Below are 23,250 nucleotides of genomic sequence, written 5' to 3'. Positions count from 1 at the left end.
GCGCCCTAGTGGCCGATTTATGAAAGTGCAGCACACTTTGTGTCCATCAGCGAGTAACTTTCCTTGCCATTTCTTGTCAGCGTTCAGTCCCATCTTCTCACCACCTCCTCTCCCCTCGTCCCATTCCATGTCCTCTCCTCTCCTATCCCCCTCAATTCAGTTAAAATTCCTCTGGACGAGCCGACCGAGACTTAGCTCAATCCAAACTTTCAGTGGAGTGGTGATAAGGTTTATTTTCTGTATGTTTTATATTTAATTCTTAAAAATGTATGGGCAAATATTTGTTTTTGAATGTACACCTTTTGATTTGTGTGACTTTCTTCTATGTCTTTGTTTTTCTCCTGGAAAATATTAACAGTGATGTTGATTAAAGGTTGGATCAAGTGGACCAAGACTCGATCTTCCTTTATGCCTCTGAAAGGTTGGGATATTATTATTGCATGGCTGACCCTGAGTTGACTTACAGCATTTGAGATACAATCAGTTACATTTCTTTAATTTTTTATTTTTTCCAATTGGCAGGTGAAGTGATGCTCATGGTCACACAGTGGTGTCAGTAGTGGGATTTCAATCAACGACCTCAGTGTTTGAAGTCCAAACATTAACCACTATGCCACGCTGCCTGCCTCATAAATGGGGGCAACCCAAAAAAAATGTATCCAACTTCTCTTAGCTCGGGTGGGCTCCTTTCACAACGTGTTCCTAATGAACTCCTGGGATTTGAACTTGTATCCACACCTCCAGTAAAGTAACCCACCCAGCTATTCTGGTCAATGGAGAAATCTGTTGGCTCAAATGTCTAATCTGGCTTCTAACTGCGAGGGTGACCATTTTTTTTGCAAGCTACTTGTTCCATTTGAGATTCACTCTACATATTTAATATTAGAAATATATTGTGGTGGGGTGACGCTAAAACTGGATAAGGTGGTTAGTAAAATGGGTGACTGGTTAGACTTGGACAAAGGCAGATCCATTGGCTCCAGAGGCTAATCCAGCTTCTGACTCTTTTTCACAGTCGACTCGCTCCATTTGAGCTTCACATGAGAACACAAAATCAATTTGGAGTCAATGACCCGCATTTTTGGTATTAGAACTACAGGTGCTGGTCATAAAATTAGAATATCATGACAAAATTGATTTATTTCAGTAATTCCATTCAAAAAGTGAAACTTGTATATTAGATTCATTCATTACACACAGACTGATGGATTTCAAATGTTTATTTCTTTTAATGTTGATGATTATAACTGACAACTAATGAAAGTCCCAAATTCAGTATCTCAGAAAATTAGAATATTGTGAGAAGGTTCAATATTGAAGACACCTGGTGCCACACTCTAATCAGCTAATTAACTCAAAACACCTGCAAAAGCCTTTAAATGGTCTCTCAGTCGAGTTCTGTAGGCTACACAATCATAAGGAAGACTGCTGACTTGACAGTTGTCCAAAAGATGACCATTGACACCTTGCACAAGGAGGGCAAGACACAAAGGTCATTGCTAAAGAGGCTGGCTGTCCACAGAGCTCTGTGTCCAAGCACATTAATAGAGAGGCGAAGGGAAGGACAAGATGTGGTAGAAAAAAGTGTACAAGCAATAGAGATAAGCGCACCCTGGAGAGGATTGTGAAACAAAACCCATTCAAAAATGTGGGGGAGATTCACAAAGAGTGGACTGCAGCTGGAGTCAGTGCTTCAAGAACCACCAGGCACAGACGTATGCAAGACATGGGTTTCAGCTGTCGCATTCCTTGTGTCAAGCCACTGTTGAACAAGAGACGGCGTCACAAGCGTCTCGCCTGGGCTAAAGACAAAAAGGACTGGACTGCTGCTTTCTGATGAAAGTAAATTTTGCATTTCCTTTGGAAATCAAGGTCCCAGAGTCTGGAGGAAGAGAGGAGAGGCACAGAATCCACGTTGCGTGAGGTCCAGTGTAAAGTGTCCACAGTCAGTGATGGTTTGGGGTGCCATGTCATCTGCTGGTGTTGGTCCATTGTGTTTTCTGAGGTCCAAGGTCAACGCAGCCGTCTACCAGGAAGTTTTAGAGCACTTCATGCTTCCTGCTGCTGACGAACTTTATGGAGATGCAGATTTCATTTTCCAACAGGACCTGGCACCTGCACACAGCGCCAAAGCTACCAGTACCTGGTTTAAGGACCATGGTATCCCTGTTGTTGATTGGCCAGCAAACTCGCCTGACCTTAACTACATAGAAAATCTATGGGGTATTGTGAAGAGGAAGATGCAATACGCCAGACTCAACAATTCAGAAGAGCTGAAGGCCACTATCAGAGCAACATGGGCTCTCCTAACACCTGAGCAGTGCCACAGACTGATCGACTCCATGCCACGCCACATTGCTGCAGTAATCCAGGCCAAAGGAGCCCCAACTAAATATTGAGTGCTGTACATGCTCATACTTTTCATGTTCATACCTTTCAGTTGGCCAACATTTCTAAAAATCCTTTTTTTGCATTGGTCTTAATTGATATTCTAATTTTCCGAGATACTGAATTTGGGACTTTCATTAGTTGTCAGTTATAATCATCAACATTAAAAGAAATAAACATTTGAAATACATCTGTGTGTGTGTAATGAATGAATCTAATATACAAGTTTCACTTTTTGAATGGAATTACTGAAATAAATCAACTTTGTCATGATATTCTAAGTTTATGACCAGCACCTGTATATTGTTGCGGGGCGACCCTAAAACTGGATAAGGTGGGTAGAAAAATGGATGATAGGATGGACTCGGACAAAATGAACACCTCGCCACTGAACAACAAGGAGGCAAAATCTGTATGAAAGAGCACAGCCATAACTATGAAATAATAGAAAACTTTTGTGAAATAACGCAATGCATTTTTTTTGGTGGAAATAAGCTTCCGAACTGTTACAGTCTCAATAAGTAAGTAAAACCATACTGTGTTTTTAACGTTTACATCAGTGTTTCCCAACCTCAGTCCCAGGGGGGTCCGCTGTGACTGCAGGTTTTTGTTCCAACCAGATTCCTAATCGGTGACAAGACCTGACGGCACTGATCTCATTTCATTAGCTCGTATTATTTTATTCTACATTCAGAAAAGCATCACAGCATGATTTTTACATTTATAAGACATTTAGAAAGATTTCTGGTTTTGCTATTGATTTAAATGCTTACCTCTCTTTTGTTGATTTCATTCTATTTTGCCCTTTCTCTGTGCAGTTTTTCCCCTTTGTTGTATTTTATTAATGACAATTAAAAACAAGCAGAGCAGACACGCTGGCAAACAACACGGAAAAATCAAAGGCTGCAACTACTTGTGAATTTCCCATTGGGATTAATAAAGTATCTATCTATCTATCTATCTATCTATCTATCTATCTATCTATCTATCTATCTATCTATCTATCTATCTATCTATCTATCTATCATATAGTGCCTTTCATCCATCTATCTATCTATCTATCATATAGTGCCTTTCATCCATCTATCTATCTATCTATCTATCTATCTATCTATCTATCTATCTATCTATCTATCTATCTATCTATCTATCTAGTGCCTTTCACATCTATCTATCTATCTATCTATCTTTTATATAGTGCCTTTCACATCTATCTATCTATCTATCTATCTATCTATCTATCTATCTATCTATCTATCTATCTATTATATAGTGCCTTTCACATCTATCTATCTATCTATCTATCTATCTATCTATCTATCTATCTATCTATTATATAGTGCCTTTCACATCTATCTATTATATAGTGCCTTTCACATCTATCTATCTATCTATCATATAGTGCCTTTCATCCATCTATCTATCTATCTATCTATCATATAGTGCCTTTCATCCATCTATCTATCTATCTATCTATCTATCTATCTATCTATCTATCTATCTATCTATCTATCTATCTATCTAGTGCCTTTCACATCTATCTATCTATCTTTTATATAGTGCCTTTCACATCTATCTGTCTATCTATCTATCTATCTATCTATCTATCTATCTATCTATCTATCTATTATATAGTGCCTTTCACATCTATCTATCTATCTATCTATCTATCTATCTATCTATCTATCTATCTATCTATCTATCTACTTTAGCGTCAGACCAACTAATTAGTAAATAATGGATTAATTAAACAATTAGAACACCTAGAAAACTAGGATGAAAATATTATTAAAAAGAAAAAAATACATTATTCCCATATAACTGTTTGGTACATTTTAATATACAGTGTCTCACAAAAGTGAGTACACCCCTCACATGTTTGTAAATATTTTATTCTATCTTTTCTTTGGACAACACTGAAGATATGACACTTTGATCCAATGTCAAGTAGTCAGTGCACCGCTTGTATCACATTGTAAATTTGCTGTTCTTTGCTGTGAGGTACCATGTTGAACTTCCAGTGACCAGTATGAGAGAGAGAGTGTGACAGCGATGACACCAAATTTATCACACCTGAGACCTTGTAACATTAACAAGTCACATGGCACCGGGGAGGGAAAATGGCTAATTGGGCACAATTTGGACATTTTTCACTTAGGGGTGTACTCACTTTTGTTGCCAGCGGTTTAGACATTAATGGCTGTGTGTTGAGTTATTTTGAGGGGACAGTAAATTCACACTGTGATACAAGCTGTACACGGACTACTTGACATTGGATCAAAGTGTCATATCTTCAGTGTTGTCCCATGAAAAGATAGAATAAAATATTTACAAAAATGTGAGGGGTGTACTCACTTTTGTGAGATACTGTATATATATATATATATATATATATTCTTTTTATCAAACTTAGTTTTCTAATTTCTATATTTTTCCCAAAACACCGACTCTGGGAAATTACACTTCACTTAATTAGCCCAATTAAAAACAAAAGCTGGTGGGGAAAAAAAATCTGCAGCCACAGGGGGGTCCACAGGTCCGAGGTTGGGAAGCACTGGTTTACATTATGAGGTTTCCAATAAATCATGGAAGCACATTTGATAACTTTATATTATTTTGACCACCAGGGGGCGCTGCAGCACCCCAAACGCCACACGCAAACGCAAAGACACAATTTAATTGAAAGGTTTTAATCTTTAAATACCGTCAACAAAAGGCACACACCATACAATTCTCCAGATTCTTTTCCTTTCCTCCACTTCTCCAGGCAAACTTTGTCTGCTTCCTCCCGACTCTGACTCGCCTGGATGAGGTCGATCAGCTCCTTTTATCTTGGACATGGGAGTACTTCCAGGACTAACAGAAATCCTAAAAATCGGGAGTGGTTCCCGTTAATCTTTCTCGTATACTCAGATATGGGGATGGATATTGATTATACTGATTGATTATACAATGATTATATTTTTATACTATGTACATTAAAGAACCATGAACAACAAATCAAATTAATAATATATTGAACAGTTATTATAAAAGTAAAGTTGAACAAATCGGACTCTGCAGCTGCATGAATAAAAGAGAACCACTTCCGGTTAGTGGAAATAACTCAAATAGATGATAGAAATCTACGTTCTGTACCTAATACAGTACTTGTATGCAAAATTTGGTTGACTGTGAAAGCGTAATCGTCATCGTGTTCACATACACACAGACATAATTCCAAAAATGGTATCAAAATCTCAAAAATTGAATTTATTGGACCATTCCAATACTTTCCCTGTACTTCGTATACAAGAAAGTAAAAAGTAGGGATTGTGGATCCCTTTAGCTCTCCCTAGCTGCCAGCATGGAACCCAACAGGGCTGCCCCACGGCACTACAGGTCCCAGTATGCTCTGGTGTATGTGGGAATCCTAAAACAGGGAGGCTGCCACCTAGTGTACTGGAGGAATAAAATGTCCCGAATAAATGGTGGTCTTCTGTTGTACTGGTCTCCCGACTGGGTAAGTATCCCTGATTAGTCTCGGCTGGGATGCCAGTTCCTGGAAAATCATATTATGTGCTATCATCTACTGTTAAATTCTGGCCCGTACTTGTATAATTTTTTATATTTATACTGTAATAATAATAATAATTCATTACATTTATATAGCGCTTCTGTATTGAGGATTTGTTCTGTGTATTGCATTGTATTGACCCCCCTCTTTTTGACACCCACTGCACGCCCAACCTACCTGGAAAAGAGTCTCTTTATGAACTGCCTTTCCTAAGGTTTTTTAGCCCTACAAGGTTTTTTTTTGGGAGTTTTTCCTTGTCTTTTTAGAGAGTCAAACCTGGGGGGCTGTCAAGAGGCAGGGCCTGTTAAAGCCCATTGTGGCGCTTCTTGTGTGATTTTGGACTATACAAAGATAAATTGTATTGTATTCATTACAATACCTGCATATTTTCCGTTGATTCAAAATCACCCAGTCCCCTGCACATTCCTCACACCTAATTCTGTTGTAGATTCAATGTTAAATGAGTAAATCTGCCGTTTTGGCTTGTCAGGCTATCATTTTGGCCCATCCACATGCACAGTCCACACAGAGCATCCAAACCTCGGTCTCCTCAGTGCTACCACTGCACCACCCTTTGATTTTATTTTAAATGGACAAATTAGTTATTTTGGCCCACTCAATAACCCGTAATGACAAAGTGAAAATATGTTTTCAAAAAGACTTGCATTAAAAATCAAAAACTGAAGTTACCTTGACAACTTTTAAAATGTTTTGGCTACCCAAACGGGCATGATGGATTGAAAGTTCTCCTCTTGTTTGTCAAACATTTCAGTTGTTTTGTATGCTCATTCTTTACTGCTCAGTAATCCGTCTTCTCGCTTGTGGATTACTTCTTATTCAATGTAGCGCCACGCGATGTGAGCCACATTGCTACAAATGTAGCGAAACTCACAGATGCGCAAGAGTGACATTTAGCCCCGCCCCATCCCCGCCCCTTCTCCCATAAGGGATTTCATTCCTTCACTCATTCCGGTGGCTTTGCAGCAATAAAGGCGAAAGGGAAACGGATCGCAGGTAACTTTTTTTCCACGTACCATTGCTGTAAAGTCTACAAAAATACAGCTTCACGTTGAAGTCCAGAACTGAATCGTGTCTGTTTTATGAACCGGTGAAAGCGCCACGCAAATACACTTCGGAGCTGTTCAAGTATTTGCAGCCGAGTGAGTCCAGATCTTCCTCCACCGAAGCGGCCGCTGCAGTTACAGAAGGTAAATGTAAAACAATGAGCCCGTCCACTGTATGAGGATGGACTGAATTTCCACTTATTGGTGACTCCAAGCTACACACAGATGGATGCGCAGCGAACAGAACGAAACACCGAAGGTCCTTCCATTAAGACGGTCATCGTGGGAGACGGGGGTAGCGGCAAGACGTCTCTCCTGGTGACATTCGCCCGCGGGGAGTTTTTGGAGGTATGTTCACTTATTAGAGCAAAATATCATAAAGTGAACTGTTGATGACCATTGTTAAAATATCAGCGGTGTGTATGGAGGGTTTTTTAGGGGGGAGGATGGTTTGAGCGAGTGCACGAGTTCCAGGATACATCACGGTTAAACTACCGCTTCTCAATAGCTCCATTATGTTCCTCATATAATGCCATGCACAAGTGGCTTAACTCGCTTCCAGTTATCTACTTATTCACGCAGCGCGATGTGCAAACCAGTTACTTATTTAACGGTAATAGAAAGACACGATGCTTGTGGTCCCGTTCCACACGACCGACTTTTGCATTTTTTTTTTAATTCTCTGACGACTCACCATTGGTGAAACACGCGTGATCGAGGAGACCACCCTGGTGAAGCACGCGCGCTCGGGAGTCCACCTTTGCTGAAACGAGCTCACTATCTTAGAAACGGGGAAACATCGTGCAGCTCTGCTCATAGCTTAGCCGACCCACGAACCAACCCAGTGGTTGAGAAACATTGGCTTAGGGGGGCCAACCGGCTGCGGGTTAATTTACACGGACCCGGCCGGCGGCCACTGACCCTCGCAAATCGGATTGTGTTAAACTGTACCGGCAGTTCAATTGTGAATAATGGTGACCCGCACCAGACCTACAGAGCCTCAACTGCAACGACCCGAACACTTCGTGATCGACGTAAAGTGGAGCCGTAAGTCGGCCCATGACTGTATTTATGCGAGGTTCATGTTAAAAAAGCCACATTTTAAAAATGCACATGAGTTATCTCATTTTGGGCCACTGTACTTTTTACAGTTTTAAGAAAATATAAACATCTTTGTTAAATTGCAGTTGACTTTTGCCCTGTACAAGGTGGATACCTGGATGAAATTGACTGGCAAAGTTAACACATCCCCATATCAAATTATTAGGATTTACTGTGATGTTTAATGGCACCATATATAGTCAGGTGCCTTTTGGCCACTCAAATCTTTAAACATTTGAGAAAATACAGAAGACTTTGCTAAGCTGCAGCTGAGTTTTGCTCAGCTCAACATGGGTACCAGGGTGAAACTGACTGGAAAATTTGGCACATTCCCATATCTAAAGACTCAGATTTACTGTGATATTTAAAGGACACTGTTAAGGATTAAGTGGGGATGAGCTGCCCTAACCTTCACAGTTTTGTGACAAGACAGATGTCTTTGTTAGGATACAGTTAAGTTTTACCTGTCCAACATGAGTACCTGGGTGAAAGTCACTGGCGAAGATTGGCACATTCCCATAGCTAATGAATGGGAGTCCTAATGTGGGCACCTGGGGTGAAACTGACTAGCACAGCTGGGAATAAATTGCCAGCCAAATAAGTCATTGACTTCAGAGTGACATGGACTCTGTGCCCTGGGCAGTATGTTAACTTTCACATGTGTTCTTCTGAAAACCAGGGGAACCATTTTTGGGAACTCCAATGTCCTGGCTAAATTGTCTATCATTGAGTCAACATTCTGGCCGCCTAATCGTCCCATTTCTAATTAGCTAACTTTCTCTTTCACTCCTTCACTATCTATCTATCTATCTATCTATCTATCTATCTATCTATCTATCTATCTATCTATCTATCTATCTATCTATCTACATGTAATTTTCTAATGAGTGCCTAAAGACTTTGCTTTAATAAAACGAGAACATTTCCCCTTAGACTCACCTGTCACAGTCTGAAGAGTGTTATACAAAGACTAAGACTAAATATCTGGGAGTGCAGCTGGATGATAAATTAGACTGGACTGCCAATACTGATGCTCTGTGTAAGAAAGGACAGAGCCAGCTATACTTCCTTAGAAAGCTGGCGTCCTTCAACATCTGCAATAAGATGCTGCAGATGTTCTATCAGACGGTTGTGGCGAGCGCCCTCTTCTACGCGGTGGTGTGCTGGGGAGGCAGCATTAAGAAGAGGGACGCCTCACGCCTGGACAAACTGGTGAGGAAGGCAGGCTCTATTGTTGGCATGGAGCTGGACAGTTTGACATCTGTGGCAGAGCGAAGGGCACTCAGCAGGCTCCTATCAATTATGGAAAATCCACTGCATCCACTGAACAGGATCATCTCCAGACAGAGGAGCAGCTTCAGCGACAGACTGCTGTCACTGTCCTGCTCCACTGACAGACTGAGGAGATCGTTCCTCCCCAAAACTATGCGACTCTTCAATTCCACCCGGGGGGGTAAACGTTAACATTTAACATTATACAAAGTTATTGTCTGTTTTTCACCTGCATTATTATCATTCTTTAATTTAGTATTATTTATTGTATCAGTATGCTGTTGCTGAAGAATGTGAATTTCCCATTGGGATTAATAAAGTATCTATCTATCTATCTATCTATCTATCTATCTATCTATCTATCTATCTATCTATCTATCTATCTATCTATCTATCTATCTATCTATCAATAAAAGCACAGGTGAGTAAGTGGCTGGCGATCTGACCAAAGCCACCCTGTTCTATGGAGGCTGGTGACTTAGCTGGGCTTTGCTGTTCTCCCGGCCTACTACTTGTGATTCAAAGCCTCGACTTCTGCAGAAGTGGCTAAATGGTTAAAGTTCACGATCAGGACTGGAATGGAGAGGAGGTGGCACAACCAATGCACTGCAGTGTGACTGGAATTAGCAAAAGCTTTGCGGTTTGGTAGATTTAGGAACCTGAATAAGGGGCTTAGAAATGGAAAACTTCATCTCTGTATCCTTGTGCCCAATAATAATCAGTACCTTTGTTAAGGTTGCCTGGACCTCGTGAGGTTGTGAGTTTAAAGTAATTTAGTCAGTCCATGCACTACTTGTTCATTTAATTCAGTGCATTGTTAAAGGCTTTCAATCACTATTTCCAAGTGCTACCCAAATAATTTGATTTTCCTGCTCATTGCTTCCATTTTCCTCTCTTCATAAACCATCATATCATTCTCTCCAATACCAAATCACCCAGTGCTTCCATTCAATTCAGATGATCTGTCCAGACTCCTAAATCAAGACAGTTTACTCAAATTATTTATTAACTTAGTGGTCCCCGTCTGTCTATGTACAGTAGGTGGTTTGAAATGCTGTAACAGTCTCCAGTTTGTGTGCTGTATGCTTGTAGTAGTAGGGTGGGTGTTGCACCGTGTTAGCCATTATGGACTCAATGAGAAGTCAAGCAAAATGACCCCTTTTATTGGGTAACTAACAAGATTACAATGTGCAAGCTTTCAAGGCAGCTCAGGCCCCTTCTTCAGGCAAGATGTGTGCTGTAACTGCTGTGATAAAGACCCATTGGGATCAGTAAAAAAAAAAAACATCTATCAATTATGAAAACTCATAGCGCAAATAATTCAGAACACCTGTGCACCTGTACCTGCTTATCCATGCAACTCTCTAATCAGCCAATCACGTGGCTGCAGCACAATGCATCAAATCCTGCAGATGCAGGTCAGGAACTTCAGTTAATATTCACATCAAACACTAAAATGGGGGGAAAAAATGTGATTTTGACTATGGTGCCAGACAGGCTGGTTTGAGTATTTCTGTAACTGCTGATCTCCTGTTATTTTCACAAACAACAGTCTGCAACGCTTACTGAGAATGGTGTCTTCTTCTTCTTTCGGCCACTCCCATCAGGGACTGCCACAGCGGATCATCTATCTGTTCTCTCCATCTTGCTCTGTCACACCCATCACCTGCATGTCCTCTAACTCCACATCCATAAACCTTCTCTTAGGCCTTCCTCTTCCCTGGCAGCTCTATCCTTAGCACCCTTCTCCCAATATACCCAGCATCTCTCCTCTGCACATGTTCAAACCAACGCAATCTCGCCTCTCTGACTTTGTCTCTCTACCGTCCAACTTGAGCTGACCCTCTAAAGTCCTCATTTCTAATCCTGTCCATCCTCGTCACCCCCAATGCAAATCTTAACATCTTTAACTTTGCCACCTCCAACTCTGTCTCCTGTTTTCTGGTCAGTGTCACCGTCTCCAACCCATATAACAAACCCCAAAAAAGAGCACCACAGATGCAATGTTTGCTCTAAGGGTGTTGATGGAGAAGTATAGAGAAGGTCAGAAGGAGTTGCATTGTGTCTTTGTGGTGTGAAAAACAAAACAAAACAAAAAAAAAACCACCTAGTGATCAGCAGTTCTATGGAGAGAAACACCTTCTTGATGGGAGAGGTTAGAGAGGAATGGCCGGATTGGTTTGAGCTGACAGAAATGCTACGGTAACTCAGATTAGCACTTTGTATAACTGTGGTGAGCAGACAAGCACCTCAGAGTGCACAACACGTCAAACCTTGAGGCAGATGGGCTACAACAGCAGAAGACCACTTTGGATTCCACTCCTGTCAGCCAAAAGCATAAAGCTGAGGCTGCAGTGGGCACAGGCTCACCAGAATTGGATGGCCGACGATTAGAAAAACGTAGCCTGGTCTGAAGAATCTCAATTTCAGCTAAGGCATGCAGATGGTAGATACTAACAGCATGCATCCAATCCACATACTCAACCTGCCTTGTGTCAACAGTTCATGCTGGTGGTGATGGTGTAATGGTGTGGGGAATGTTATCTGGGCACATTTTGGGCCCATTAGTATCAATCAACCATAACTTGAATGCTACAACCTGTTTGAGTATTGTTGCTGACCATTGGCATCCCTTCATGGCCTTAATTTAACCATCTGCTGATGGGTACTTCCTGCATGATATTGCAGCATGTCACAAAGCAAAAGCCATCTCAAAACTGGTTTCATGAAAATGACAATGAGTTCAGTGTCCTTCAGTCAATGAATCTGACTCTGAACCTTGGGGATATGGTAGAACGGGAGATTCAAAGCATGACAGATCTGCAGAAACTGAGTAATGCAATCATGTCAACCTGGATGAGATTCTCAAGCGAATGCTTCCAACATTTTGTCGAAGCCATGGCTCAAAGAATTGAGGCTGTTTTGAGAACAAAAGAAGGCTTCACCCAGCATTGGTATTGTGGACCAAAGAATTTGTTCAATGACTGTATATACATTGTCATGCGTGAGTGTCCAAGGGTCACTCTCCGAGTTCCTCCCTGGTGTGAGATACCATCCTGGACTGAGAGGGGGCGCTGCCACTAACTGTCTCGTCTTCTTCTTCCTCCACAGTGCAGAGACACCGCCCAATAAGGGCAACTGACTCCGCCCCTTCTGGTTCCTGGCCCATAAAAGTGCGACCTCCAGGATGGAGGAATCACTTCTTACCCAAGCAACCAGAGCAAAGGAGTTCCACTCTCACCCAACAACAAACTAAATAGTTGTAATGGAGTTAGCCACACTATTTTGGTGGCAGTATTTTGTGCTTCCTTTATACGCCATCGTGCCTTAATTTTGTTTAAAACCTTGAGTAAACACTCTAAAATGTATTCGTGTATCACCCTGTCATTCCTTCAGATGACCACAACATAGAGTGTTACAACGCTTAATGGCCAAATCTGTTTGGGTGTGATGCCAACCTACCCGTGATTCTGTCTACCCAAGTCTAAAAGATGTTGTTTAGCCCAGTGAGTGTACTGCCTTCATATCTATCTTTTTATGCTCAGATTTTTCCTTCTCTACCAGGATCTCCACCTACCTTGCAGGGAATATGCTGTTCAATATTAAACTGGGGTATGGTAGCTCACTGCTCTCACTCTTTTGACAATTCCATTGAACTCCATTAACTGCTTCCTGTCTGTCTGTCTACTATTAACACTCTGTGTTCACGTCTGTCTTCCATGTCTGCTGCTCTCTCAATACTAACCATCCATCCCTCCATTATCCAACCCGCTATATTCTAACACAGGGTCACAGGGGTCTGCAGGAGCCATTTCCAGCCAGCACAGGGCACAAGGCAGGAACAAATCCTGGGCAGGGCACCAGCCCACCGCAGGGCACAATACTAACCATTACAAAGGTAAAATCTGGTCTTTTCTCCCATGTCTACTAGTCTACCTTAACAATCTGTCCTGTCAAATTCAGCTCTTTTGCCTAATTGTACCCACTGCTCCCACCAGATGTCTCCTGTTTCTTAATACTTCTAAAGAGTTCAGTACTCCCATTCTGCCCACGTGTTCATCTCACCCTCACAAACTGAAATCGCCTGCTGCTTTTATTTCCTCAGGATTACATCCCCACAGTTTTTGAGAGGTACACGGCTAATGTCACTTCAGGAAGTCAGAAAGCTGAAGTCCACCTGTGGGACACAGCAGGTATGTCTCAGAAATCCTTAACTTCCTATCATTCAGGAGCTATCTCTCTCTCTCTCTTCTTTTATGGGATTTTTTTTGTTTTTAAGATTATTAACCAATTTATTTATATTTCTTTCTTTTTCTCAAGCTTGTGTAAAGTTCTATCTATCTATCTATCTATCTATCTATCTATCTATCTATCTATCTATCTATCTATCTATCTATCTATCTATCTATATATCTATCTGTCTATTCTGTTAAGTCGGGTCATGCGTGTGATGTTTTGTACTCTGTTCTAATAGGCCAAGAAGAGTATGATAGGCTCCGCCCCCTGTCCTATACGGGCGCCAATGTGGTACTCATCTGCTATGACGTCACCAACCCCAACAGCTATGAAAATGTCTTGACGAAGGTGAGGCGGCCTCATGCTGGGCAAATTGCATTTGGACTAACCCAAAACATCCCAAGACACACCACTGTTCTACTAACCACAAAAAACATTCTATCTTATACACTTCCTGGATTCTCCGAAGTGGCGGGACTAGCAGTAAAGCTGCTAAAAAGCAGCTCTGACATCAGCGTTTGCAGACACGGAGCTCAGTGAGCACTTTGGGCGCATCCCCAGTTGCTTCATCCCTCTGCCCGCCCCTCTCTGCCTCAAAGGCAACTCGTATGCCCACTCCACTATTCACCAGCCCTGTGAGACTCGCGGAGTCCATCCAGGCAGATGGACTGTAGCACCCAGGAGATGCGTCTGAAGTGCTCTAAGTGCTGTGTCTGCAGCATCATTATCGTGGTGCTGCTTTTAAGCCAGCTTCTCCAGGTAGTTCTGTCCTCCTCTGACAATACTCAACCTCCTGAGGAGCTTGTCACTCTCAGAATTAGACCCAGGTTGTGTTACAATATTATTTACATGGCACACCTGGATAGCTCTCATGGTGCACTACTGTGCCACGGCACACAAGTAGAACCATACTGTTAAGTACAAGGTGTTTTAAAGAAAAACTGAGGTTTCTGCTGTCCCTCATTTACTAAGATTTCAATATACATCACAGTGAGAGGGCAGGGCGAGGTGGTGGCTATCTATGCGATGTTTGTATGTTACTCCTATGCGAGTGTAAAGATACAAAGTTGGAATGAGCGATTTGGAGAAAGTTACTTTTGATTATAGAGAGTTTCTTTGCCACATATCTCCAGTTTGATAATGAGAGTCTATGAACCTGGAACTGTTTCCATCCCACATCCTTCTGGATTCTGTGATGGAGCAGCGCCCCACACGCATTTAATTCTTCTCTTATGGCACCTGCAGCAGGAAAGGCTCAGGTTTCCATGCTTGGCTACAGTAGTCTTTTTAGTATCTAACCAACTTACTGTATAAAGTTTAAAAACAATATCTGTTGATCATTAAGAACATTATATTAACATGCAACTATTTATGTCGTCTTTTTTAAAAATTTTTATTTGAAGAAAATAACCTTCCATACAATCAAGTCTAACTTCTGCAAGAAAGAAGATGACATTACATACCATGAAGTCGAACTTAACAAAACAGAATTCAACTCCCACCCAAGAGAAAGAGAGGAGAGCCAACAGCAAGAACAAATCTTTAAAAACAACAAGCAAGGGAGAATGTCCTTCTCCCCAATATAAACGCTTATTCTATAATTGTATTAATTAGATCTCTCTATTATAAAAGAAAATCTTGAGACGAGACTATTGCCAAGAGATTTTTTCAAGTCCCGCCCTCCTCTCAATCATTTACAGTTAACGGTCCATGCCTGCAGTCCTCTCACCTCTCATTCATGCAAATGCTTTTGTCAGACACAGTTCCTGCGCTCTCAGTGCTTATAAATTTTTACGTTTTCTTCACTTTAAGTTCCCAATAAAAGAAGACTTATTATGTCCAAATCTTATTGAAGAATTTCATCCCGAAGGATTATCAACAGAAGAAATGAGTACATGGGCATTCCTAGCACCGAGAAACAATGAAGTCAAACAAATTAACGCAAAAATTGTTGGATCGGTTACATGACAAATTGGTTAAATGCATATCAATAGACTATGCTGAAACAGTTGGTGGTGATGGTGCAGAAGATGAAAATATCAATTTACAATATCATGAAGAATATCTACAACCATTAACATCGTCCAGTCTTCCACCGGCCGAATTACTGTTGAAAGAAGGATGTATCGTAATGTTATTGCGTAATTTATGTATGAGTGATTGGCTATGCAATAGGACAAGATTAATTGTATTCAAAATTGGTCGAACAATTCTGACATGTAAAATTTTAACAGGTGACAAGAAATTAATGTAGTACATCTTCCACGGATAATATTAGACACCAAAGGAGATTGTGATATGCCAAAACGTTGACAGTTTCCTGTTAGAATAGCTTTTGCTACGACAATTAACAAATCACAGGGACAAACATTCGAAAAGTTGGTTTATTTATTAGAGAGAAAGAAACGATATTCACTCACGGGCAGTTATACGTTACGTTGTCATGATGCAACACCAAACACGGAATCAAAATTCAATGCAATATTGATGAAAAGTTAATTCCAAATATTGTTTTAAATGAAATTAAGTTTAAAAAGTATCTGCATGTTAATTTCAAAGCCAAACAGAATGAAAATGTATAATGCAATGAAAACCTCTAACATAACATGAAACATAATTTTCTTTCAATTTATTATGTTTTACTATTTTTTTACTATGGTTAATTACTCACTGTAATGTAAAATAGTTAGGTCTATTATGCATATGTAATAATTCCCATGAAAATAACAATCTGTTTAAATTGTACATCCGCTTCCTCATACGCGAGCGGCAGAGCCGCGAAGTGACTTAACGCGTAGCACCCGCCCGGGGGGGTTGGTGAGCAAAGCGAGTCGGGGGCAGAGCCCCCTAGTATATTTAAAAAGAGTTTTAAATAGATTCTCTAAACCAGAATTAGTTTTTTTCCAATTTCAAATCCTACAGAACATCGATTACCCATTGACTTATAACAGGTGGGCTGGGATTCTTCCAGTTGAGCAAGATACTGTAAGTCTATGTGCTGGTAGTGTGTTAAAGGCAATTACAATCAAGTTGTCCTTCTCCACTTTAAGCCTATCTGGGAGTCCACCAAGCACTGCTGTTAATGGATTACAAGTAATTGTGACACCAAAGCCGTCTGATGAGCATTCAGAGATTTTTATCTAAAATGATGTTAATTTGGTGCACTTCCAAAACATGTGGCCCCAGTGAGGCTGGAGCTCGATTGCAATGTTTGCAGGATGGATTGTGCCCTGGATACATTTTGGAAAATTTTAAACGAGATAAAAGTGATTGATGAAAGATTTTAAGTTGAATGATCAAATACTTTGTGTGTATGGAGCTGGAGTATATTCTATGCATGGCTACCTTCCACTCCTTTTCTGAGATACTAAGTGAAGCATCCTTTCCCTGCTGTACCCTCAGCTGTTTTAAAGGAAGAGACTTAAATATGTTTTTATATATTATTGAGATGCTGTTTGTGTCTTCAAGACTAATCAGTATTGTCCCTGGAATAGAATTGGGTGGGAGGTGTGGAAAATTGAGTAGGTTCCTATTAAAAAAGTTTCTGATTTGAAAGTAGTGGAAAAATGTGTTGCTGGGAAATTAAATTTGAAGCATAACTGTTCATAAGATGCAAAGTCTCTCTAAGTGTTTTAATCCTGAATGTTATCCAAATATTAAATACTGTGTAGGTTTGAGAGGGAACAAAAAGGTGATTATCGTACAGCCATACCAGTGTGAATGTGCCTGATCTCGTCAAGTCATATTCTAACCCACTTAATCCAGACTAGGGTCATGGTGGGTGCTGGAGCCTATCCCAGCTAGCACAGGGCGCAAGGCAGGAGCAAATCGTTGACATTTCGGCAGTCCATCACAGGGTGAACACACACACACCTATATGCCAAACACACACTAGGGCCAATCTAGTGTGACCAGTTCAACTAAACTGTATGTCATTGGCCAGTAAGAAGAAACTGGAGCACCAGGAGGAAACCCACACAGACATGGGGAGACCATGGAAACTCCACACAAGGAGGACCTGGGACACAAACCATGGTCTCCTTACTGCGAGGCAGCAGCTACCACTGTGCCATCGTGCCACTCACAGCTATTTTTATAAACCTTAAATAATCACATCACATTTTTAAAAGTGGGGATAATATTTGAAAATGTGGATATCCAATGTACAAATGTGAAATAGTAGATGAAATATTGTTTCCATGTGTTGTTTATTCTGGCTTCTTCTTTCTCATGCAAATGTTATTTGTCTTCTTATAGACACAGCTCTGTTCTTTCAAAAAAGAATTCAATAATCTCTGTGTACCCTCATCCCGTCTCCCTTCTCTTTTAAAGTGGCATCCTGAAGTTAAACATTTCTGCAGAGGGGTTCCATTCTTGCTCGTCGGCTGCAAGACAGACTTACGTAAAGATAAAATCCACCTGCGCAAGTTACGAGAGAGTGGATTTGAGCCCATTACCTACTCTCAGGTAATCTAATCGGCATATTACCAGCTGACTGGTGAGTCTCATACTTACTCACTGATGGAGAAACTCAAAAAATATTTGTGTTCCAGTTTGGATAACAGGGAAAAATGTTGTGATACAGTAGAGAACAGTGAGCATCAGATGTATGGGACATCAGCCTTATTTAAAATGTGGTCATACAGAACTTCAGCATTCACTTGCCTTTCTGTTTTCTGACAGAGATAATCCAAATGTAATATAATTTGGTGGCTATCACATCTGAAGTCTGCCTTGTTGCACGATCCATTTACAGTCCAATGAATGAAGCAGGGTGGGAAAGTGTTGATGATGTAGCCAGCTCCTTCTCTAAAAGTTTTTCAAATGATTTCGTACACAGTGATGTCAGAGCAACTAGCCTGAAGTCATTTTAGGATTTAAGGATTTTCGGGTTTTGGTTTTTAGCTACTGGAATTACTGTCACCTGTTTCCATAACAGGGAGTGCCACAGAGATATCAGGAGCACCACACCCCCTGTTTAGTCATATGGTTGTGAAACATGGACACTATCTGAAATGAAGACTGGACCCCTTCAGTACTGTGTCTCTTCGGAGAATTCTTGGGTATCGCTGGTTTGACTTTGTGTTGAATGAGTGGTTGCTCATGGTGTTTCGAATGAGGCACATTACCTGCATTGAGAGGGACCGTCAGTTACGGCACTACAGCCATGTTGCGTGATTCTCCGAGGGTGATCTGGCTCGCAGGATCCTCAATGTTGATGACCCGAGTGGCTGGACAAGGCCAAGGGGGAGCCCACGTAACACCTGGCTGTAGCAGATAGATGGTCATTTCTGGGAAGGTGGGACTGGGCCGTGTATCTGCCTGGGAAGGGTTGCCAACCAAGATCCCAAGCTATGTTGTCGTGTGGTGGGTGCGGCAACATGCTGTACCAGTACATGCTCCCCAACCTGATCTGACCTGACCAGTTTCCACAGCTTTGTAAGCTTCACTATCAGTAGTAGCTATGATGACGTCTTTGGCCATTTCTGTGGGTTTCGTTCACTTAATGCTCTTGACAGTCCATATCCATCTTTCCTGGCAGCCATAAATGCTGTTAAAACAGACACAGTCTGTCACTACCTGTAGTTCACCAGAGACATGTAAACTCGTCGATGACAGCGTGGGTGGGACTAGAGGTGGACAAGTTAGCACAGGGATAACCATCAAGGGGTCAAGGGGGACTTGATCAGCCAGTCTAGTGGCAGAAATATTTATCTGAAAAACAAACAACAAATACTGTAGTTTTGCTTTGTGCCCTCCACCACCATAACCTATTATCTATGGGTGAGGAGCAAAAGCTTTAGATTCATCAAAAATTTCAATGACCGGATCTTGACGTTTTAGGGTCCCTGATAGTGAAAACATCGATATCACGATGATGGGTGTGTACTTGTCTGTGTGTCACAGTTTCTTGAGGACGGTCTAGAGCTAAAACGGCTGGACGGAATAATACCAAACTCAACACTTAAACCTGTTATGAGATGGCGATGTGCTGATAAGTTTTTGAGCCAAATTGTGCAAGAGCAAGAGGCACTCTAGAGGAACCATCAAATACCGTAATTCTGCAAATAATTATGAATTCTTCTTGTCAATTGCTATCAAGATGACCTATTTTATGATCAGAAAATCGGCATCAGAGCTGTAAATAATTACTGAAATGTTATAGAATAGTTTGGGTAACTTGGATCCTAGGGCACAAAGCCTATTGATGCTCACATCTGAATTTTTTTTTATATATTTTGAATAGCCAGCTTCTGTAGCCGAGGATCGGACCGCCAAGGTCCCCGCCTTCAGCCACCACCCAACTCACACTGCACCCGACCTCCTTGGCCCCTCCCATAGGTGGTGAGCCCATGGGAAGGGGGACCCACGTTGCCTCTTCGGGCTGTGCCCGGCCAAGCCCCATGGGTGCAGGCCTGGCCACCAGGCGCTCGCCATCGAGCCCCACCTCCAGGCCTGGCTCCAGAGTGGGGCCCCGGTGACCCGTGTCCGGGCAAGGGAAAACGGCGTCCAAAATTGTTTTCCATCATTGGAGGTTTGTTTTGCACCTCCAAATCCGAGACCATGGTCCTCAGCCGGAAAAGGGTGGAGTGCCCTCTCAGGGTTGGTAGCGAGATCCTGCCCCAAGTGGAGGAGTTCAAGTATCTCGGGGTCTTGTTCACGAGTGAGGGAAGAATGGAGCGTGAGATCGACAGGCGGATCGGTGAGGCATCCGCAGTAATGCGGGCGTTGCATCGGTCTGTCGTGGTGAAAAAGGAGCTGAGCCGCAAGGCGAAGCTCTCAATTTACCAGTCGATCTATGTTCCTACCCTCACCTATGGTCATGAGCTATGGGTAGTGACCGAAAGAACGAGATCGCGAATACAAGCAGCTGAAATGAGTTTCCTCCGCAGGGTGTCTGGGCTTTCCCTTAAAGATAGGGTGAGAAGCTCAGTCATCCGAGAGGGGCTCAGAGTAGAGCCGCTGCTCCTCCGCATCGAGAGGAGTCAGATGAGGTGGCTCAGGCATCTGATCAGGATGCCTCCTGGACGCCTCCCTGGTGAGGTGTTCCGGGCACGTCTAACCGGGAGGAGGCCCCGGGGAAGACCCAGGACACATTGGAGGGACTATGTCTCTCGACTGGCCTGGGAACGCCTTGGGATTCTCCCGGAAGAGCTAGAAGAAGTGGCCGGGGAGAGGGAAGTCTGGGCATCTCTGCTCAAGCTGCTGCCCCCGCAACCCGTCCTCGGATAAGCGGGAGACAATGGATGGATGGATGGATGGATGGATATTTTGAATAATTTCAGGACCCCTACAGCCCGTGCATAATCCGCCTATAGATCAAAGTGCTGATCTAAATGTTGTGTATAAAGGGAGATGTCAGCACTTAGGCTCTATAAATTATATTTCTATATATAAAGTACTTTTCAGTATCAGAAGTATTACAATTAGTTTAATTTTGCATAGTGCTCCTCACGGAGTACAGGTGCAGAGCCCTATAAATAAATCAATTTATACATATGAACACACAGAAAAAGATCACAATTTCAGTAAGATTAACGTAAAACAAAATCACAACACAAGTCCATTAACATTATACAGTAATTAAGAAATGATCAGTTGATGACAGAGGTCAGGAAATGGTAACTCCGGGGTGAGCTGTGTTCCTGATGGAATTATACTTCTGGTGGGATGCATGGTAAGTTATAATAGAATGTCACAATTCTGGTGGCTTAGGCCAACCAATCAGCCTCCCCCATTCTTCAGTATTTTAAGTATAGGGTGAACATACTGTAGTAAGAAGTAGACTGAATTCTGTAGAATTTCAAGGCTCCCAATATTTCGGGTGTCACTTTCCATTGGCAGTAGAAATCACTTTGCAATAGTGCTAGTGACCAACATTTCCTGAGAAAATTAAACCTCTCGGGAGGGTCCCACAGTTGGTTTTTTACAGTCAATTCATAGTCAAAAATCAGAAAAAGTCACAGTGATGACCTATGCCAGCTGGCTGCCCTTCCCCTCCTGGAATATCATAAGGGCAAGCTGGGCAGTTTAATAAGGAGACTAAAACATTCTATCCTTGGATTACAAATATCCCAGTATCTCTGGTGTCATCACTGGCCATGGGCAGAAGTAGCATCCAGCCTGGCAATATATTAGTGGAGTTCATTTTATTATTATTAACAAAAAACAACCAAGAGATGGATTTACAATTAAGGAGACAGAATCATAGACAAAACTGAATTTAAAATTGAAACCGCGTACCAAACCCAAAACTCTAATCAGAAATTGTTATCATAAATAAATGTTGCAATGTCTTTGGAGTTTTTGCCCCTGACCAAATCTATAGAATATGAGGCTTAGATTTATTTATTTATTTTTTAATTTACCAAACACTCATATAACCAGTATACATGCAAAACCATCTTAAACAGACCAACATCACATGTCGTGATGACACCGATCATGTGGGTTGCAGAGGGTAATGTCATTTTACACAATATGGCCGTGGCTATGGAAAAAAACTCCACAAAATCTTGAGGTTCATAGATAATTAATAATCCAAGATGACACTGGAATGAAGTCACCAACACAATCAAAATAAACACTCAAAACTAATTCCACTGGGATGGATTGTGGCCGAGGTTTTTTTTTTTGAGGATAAGCACCTCCAAGTCTGAGGTTATGATTCTCAGCTGGAAAAAGGATGGAGTGGCCACTTAGGGTTGAGGAGGAGAAGCACGCTCAAACAGAGGAGGTTTAACTATCATGTGGTCTTGTTCTGAAATGAGGGAAGAGGGGACTGAGAAATTGACAGGTGGATAGGAGCAGCATCACAAGTTATGCAGACATTGCACAGGTCAGTCATAGTGAAGAGAGAGCGGAGCTGAAGGCTCTCGATTTGTGTTCCTTCACATAACCTATGGCCACAAGTTTTGGGTGGTGACTGAGAGAGCTATATCGTGGATACAAGCTGTGGACATGAGCTTTCTTTGCAGGGTGTCTGGGCTCAGACTTAGAAGTTGGGTGAGGAGCACAGACATTTGTTGATGAGCTCAAAATAGAGCTGCTACTCCTCTGTATTGAAAGGTATCAGTTGAGGTGGTTTGGGCATCTGATTAGGATGCCTCACTGCACAGGTTTTTTTGGGCATATCCAACTGGAAGGAGACCCAAGACATGTTGGAGTGATTATATCTCCCAGGTGGACTCAATATCCCCTTGGAGCAGTTGGAGAAGGTGGAGGGGAAAAGTAACGTCTGGGCATCTTTACTTAGACTGCTTTCCCTGTGACCTGCATAAGTGGTAGAAAATGGATGGAGTTTTTGATGACAGATATACTATACTAGCAAAATACCCGCGCTTCGCAGCAGGGAAGTAGTGTGTTAAAGAGGTTATGAAAAAGAAAAGGAAACATTTTAAAAATAACGTAACATGATTGTCAATGTAATTGTGTTGTCATTGTTATGAGTGTTGCTGTCATATATATATATATATATATATATATATATATATACACACAGACACACATAAATATATATATACATATATATGTATATATGTTTATATACATATCTACATATACACATCCACATATATACATATATATATATATATACACATATCAACATATATACACACACACATATACATA

The 23,250-nt window shown here is 41.6% G+C and overlaps 1 protein-coding gene across 1 annotated transcript in view; it reads left to right on the top strand.

The window, feature by feature from the left end:
* Positions 1–6,870: 6,870 nt before the first annotated feature.
* LOC114659682 (rho-related GTP-binding protein RhoF-like) overlaps positions 6,871–23,250 on the top strand; it is a 20,390-nt gene continuing 4,010 nt past the window's right edge. The window contains exons 1-4 of the mRNA XM_028812287.2: positions 6,871–7,356; positions 13,487–13,574; positions 13,856–13,965; positions 17,950–18,084. Coding sequence (XP_028668120.2) covers positions 7,234–7,356; positions 13,487–13,574; positions 13,856–13,965; positions 17,950–18,084 — 456 coding nt within the window. The 5' untranslated portion in view covers positions 6,871–7,233. The remainder of the gene's footprint in view (positions 7,357–13,486; positions 13,575–13,855; positions 13,966–17,949; positions 18,085–23,250) is intronic.

Source organism: Erpetoichthys calabaricus, chromosome 10 (assembly GCF_900747795.2).
Source record: "Erpetoichthys calabaricus chromosome 10, fErpCal1.3, whole genome shotgun sequence".
In the NCBI taxonomy this organism is placed as follows: domain Eukaryota; kingdom Metazoa; phylum Chordata; class Cladistia; order Polypteriformes; family Polypteridae; genus Erpetoichthys; species Erpetoichthys calabaricus.
Note: the sequence above shows the minus strand (reverse complement) of the source record. Positions and strands in the feature narration are given on the sequence as shown.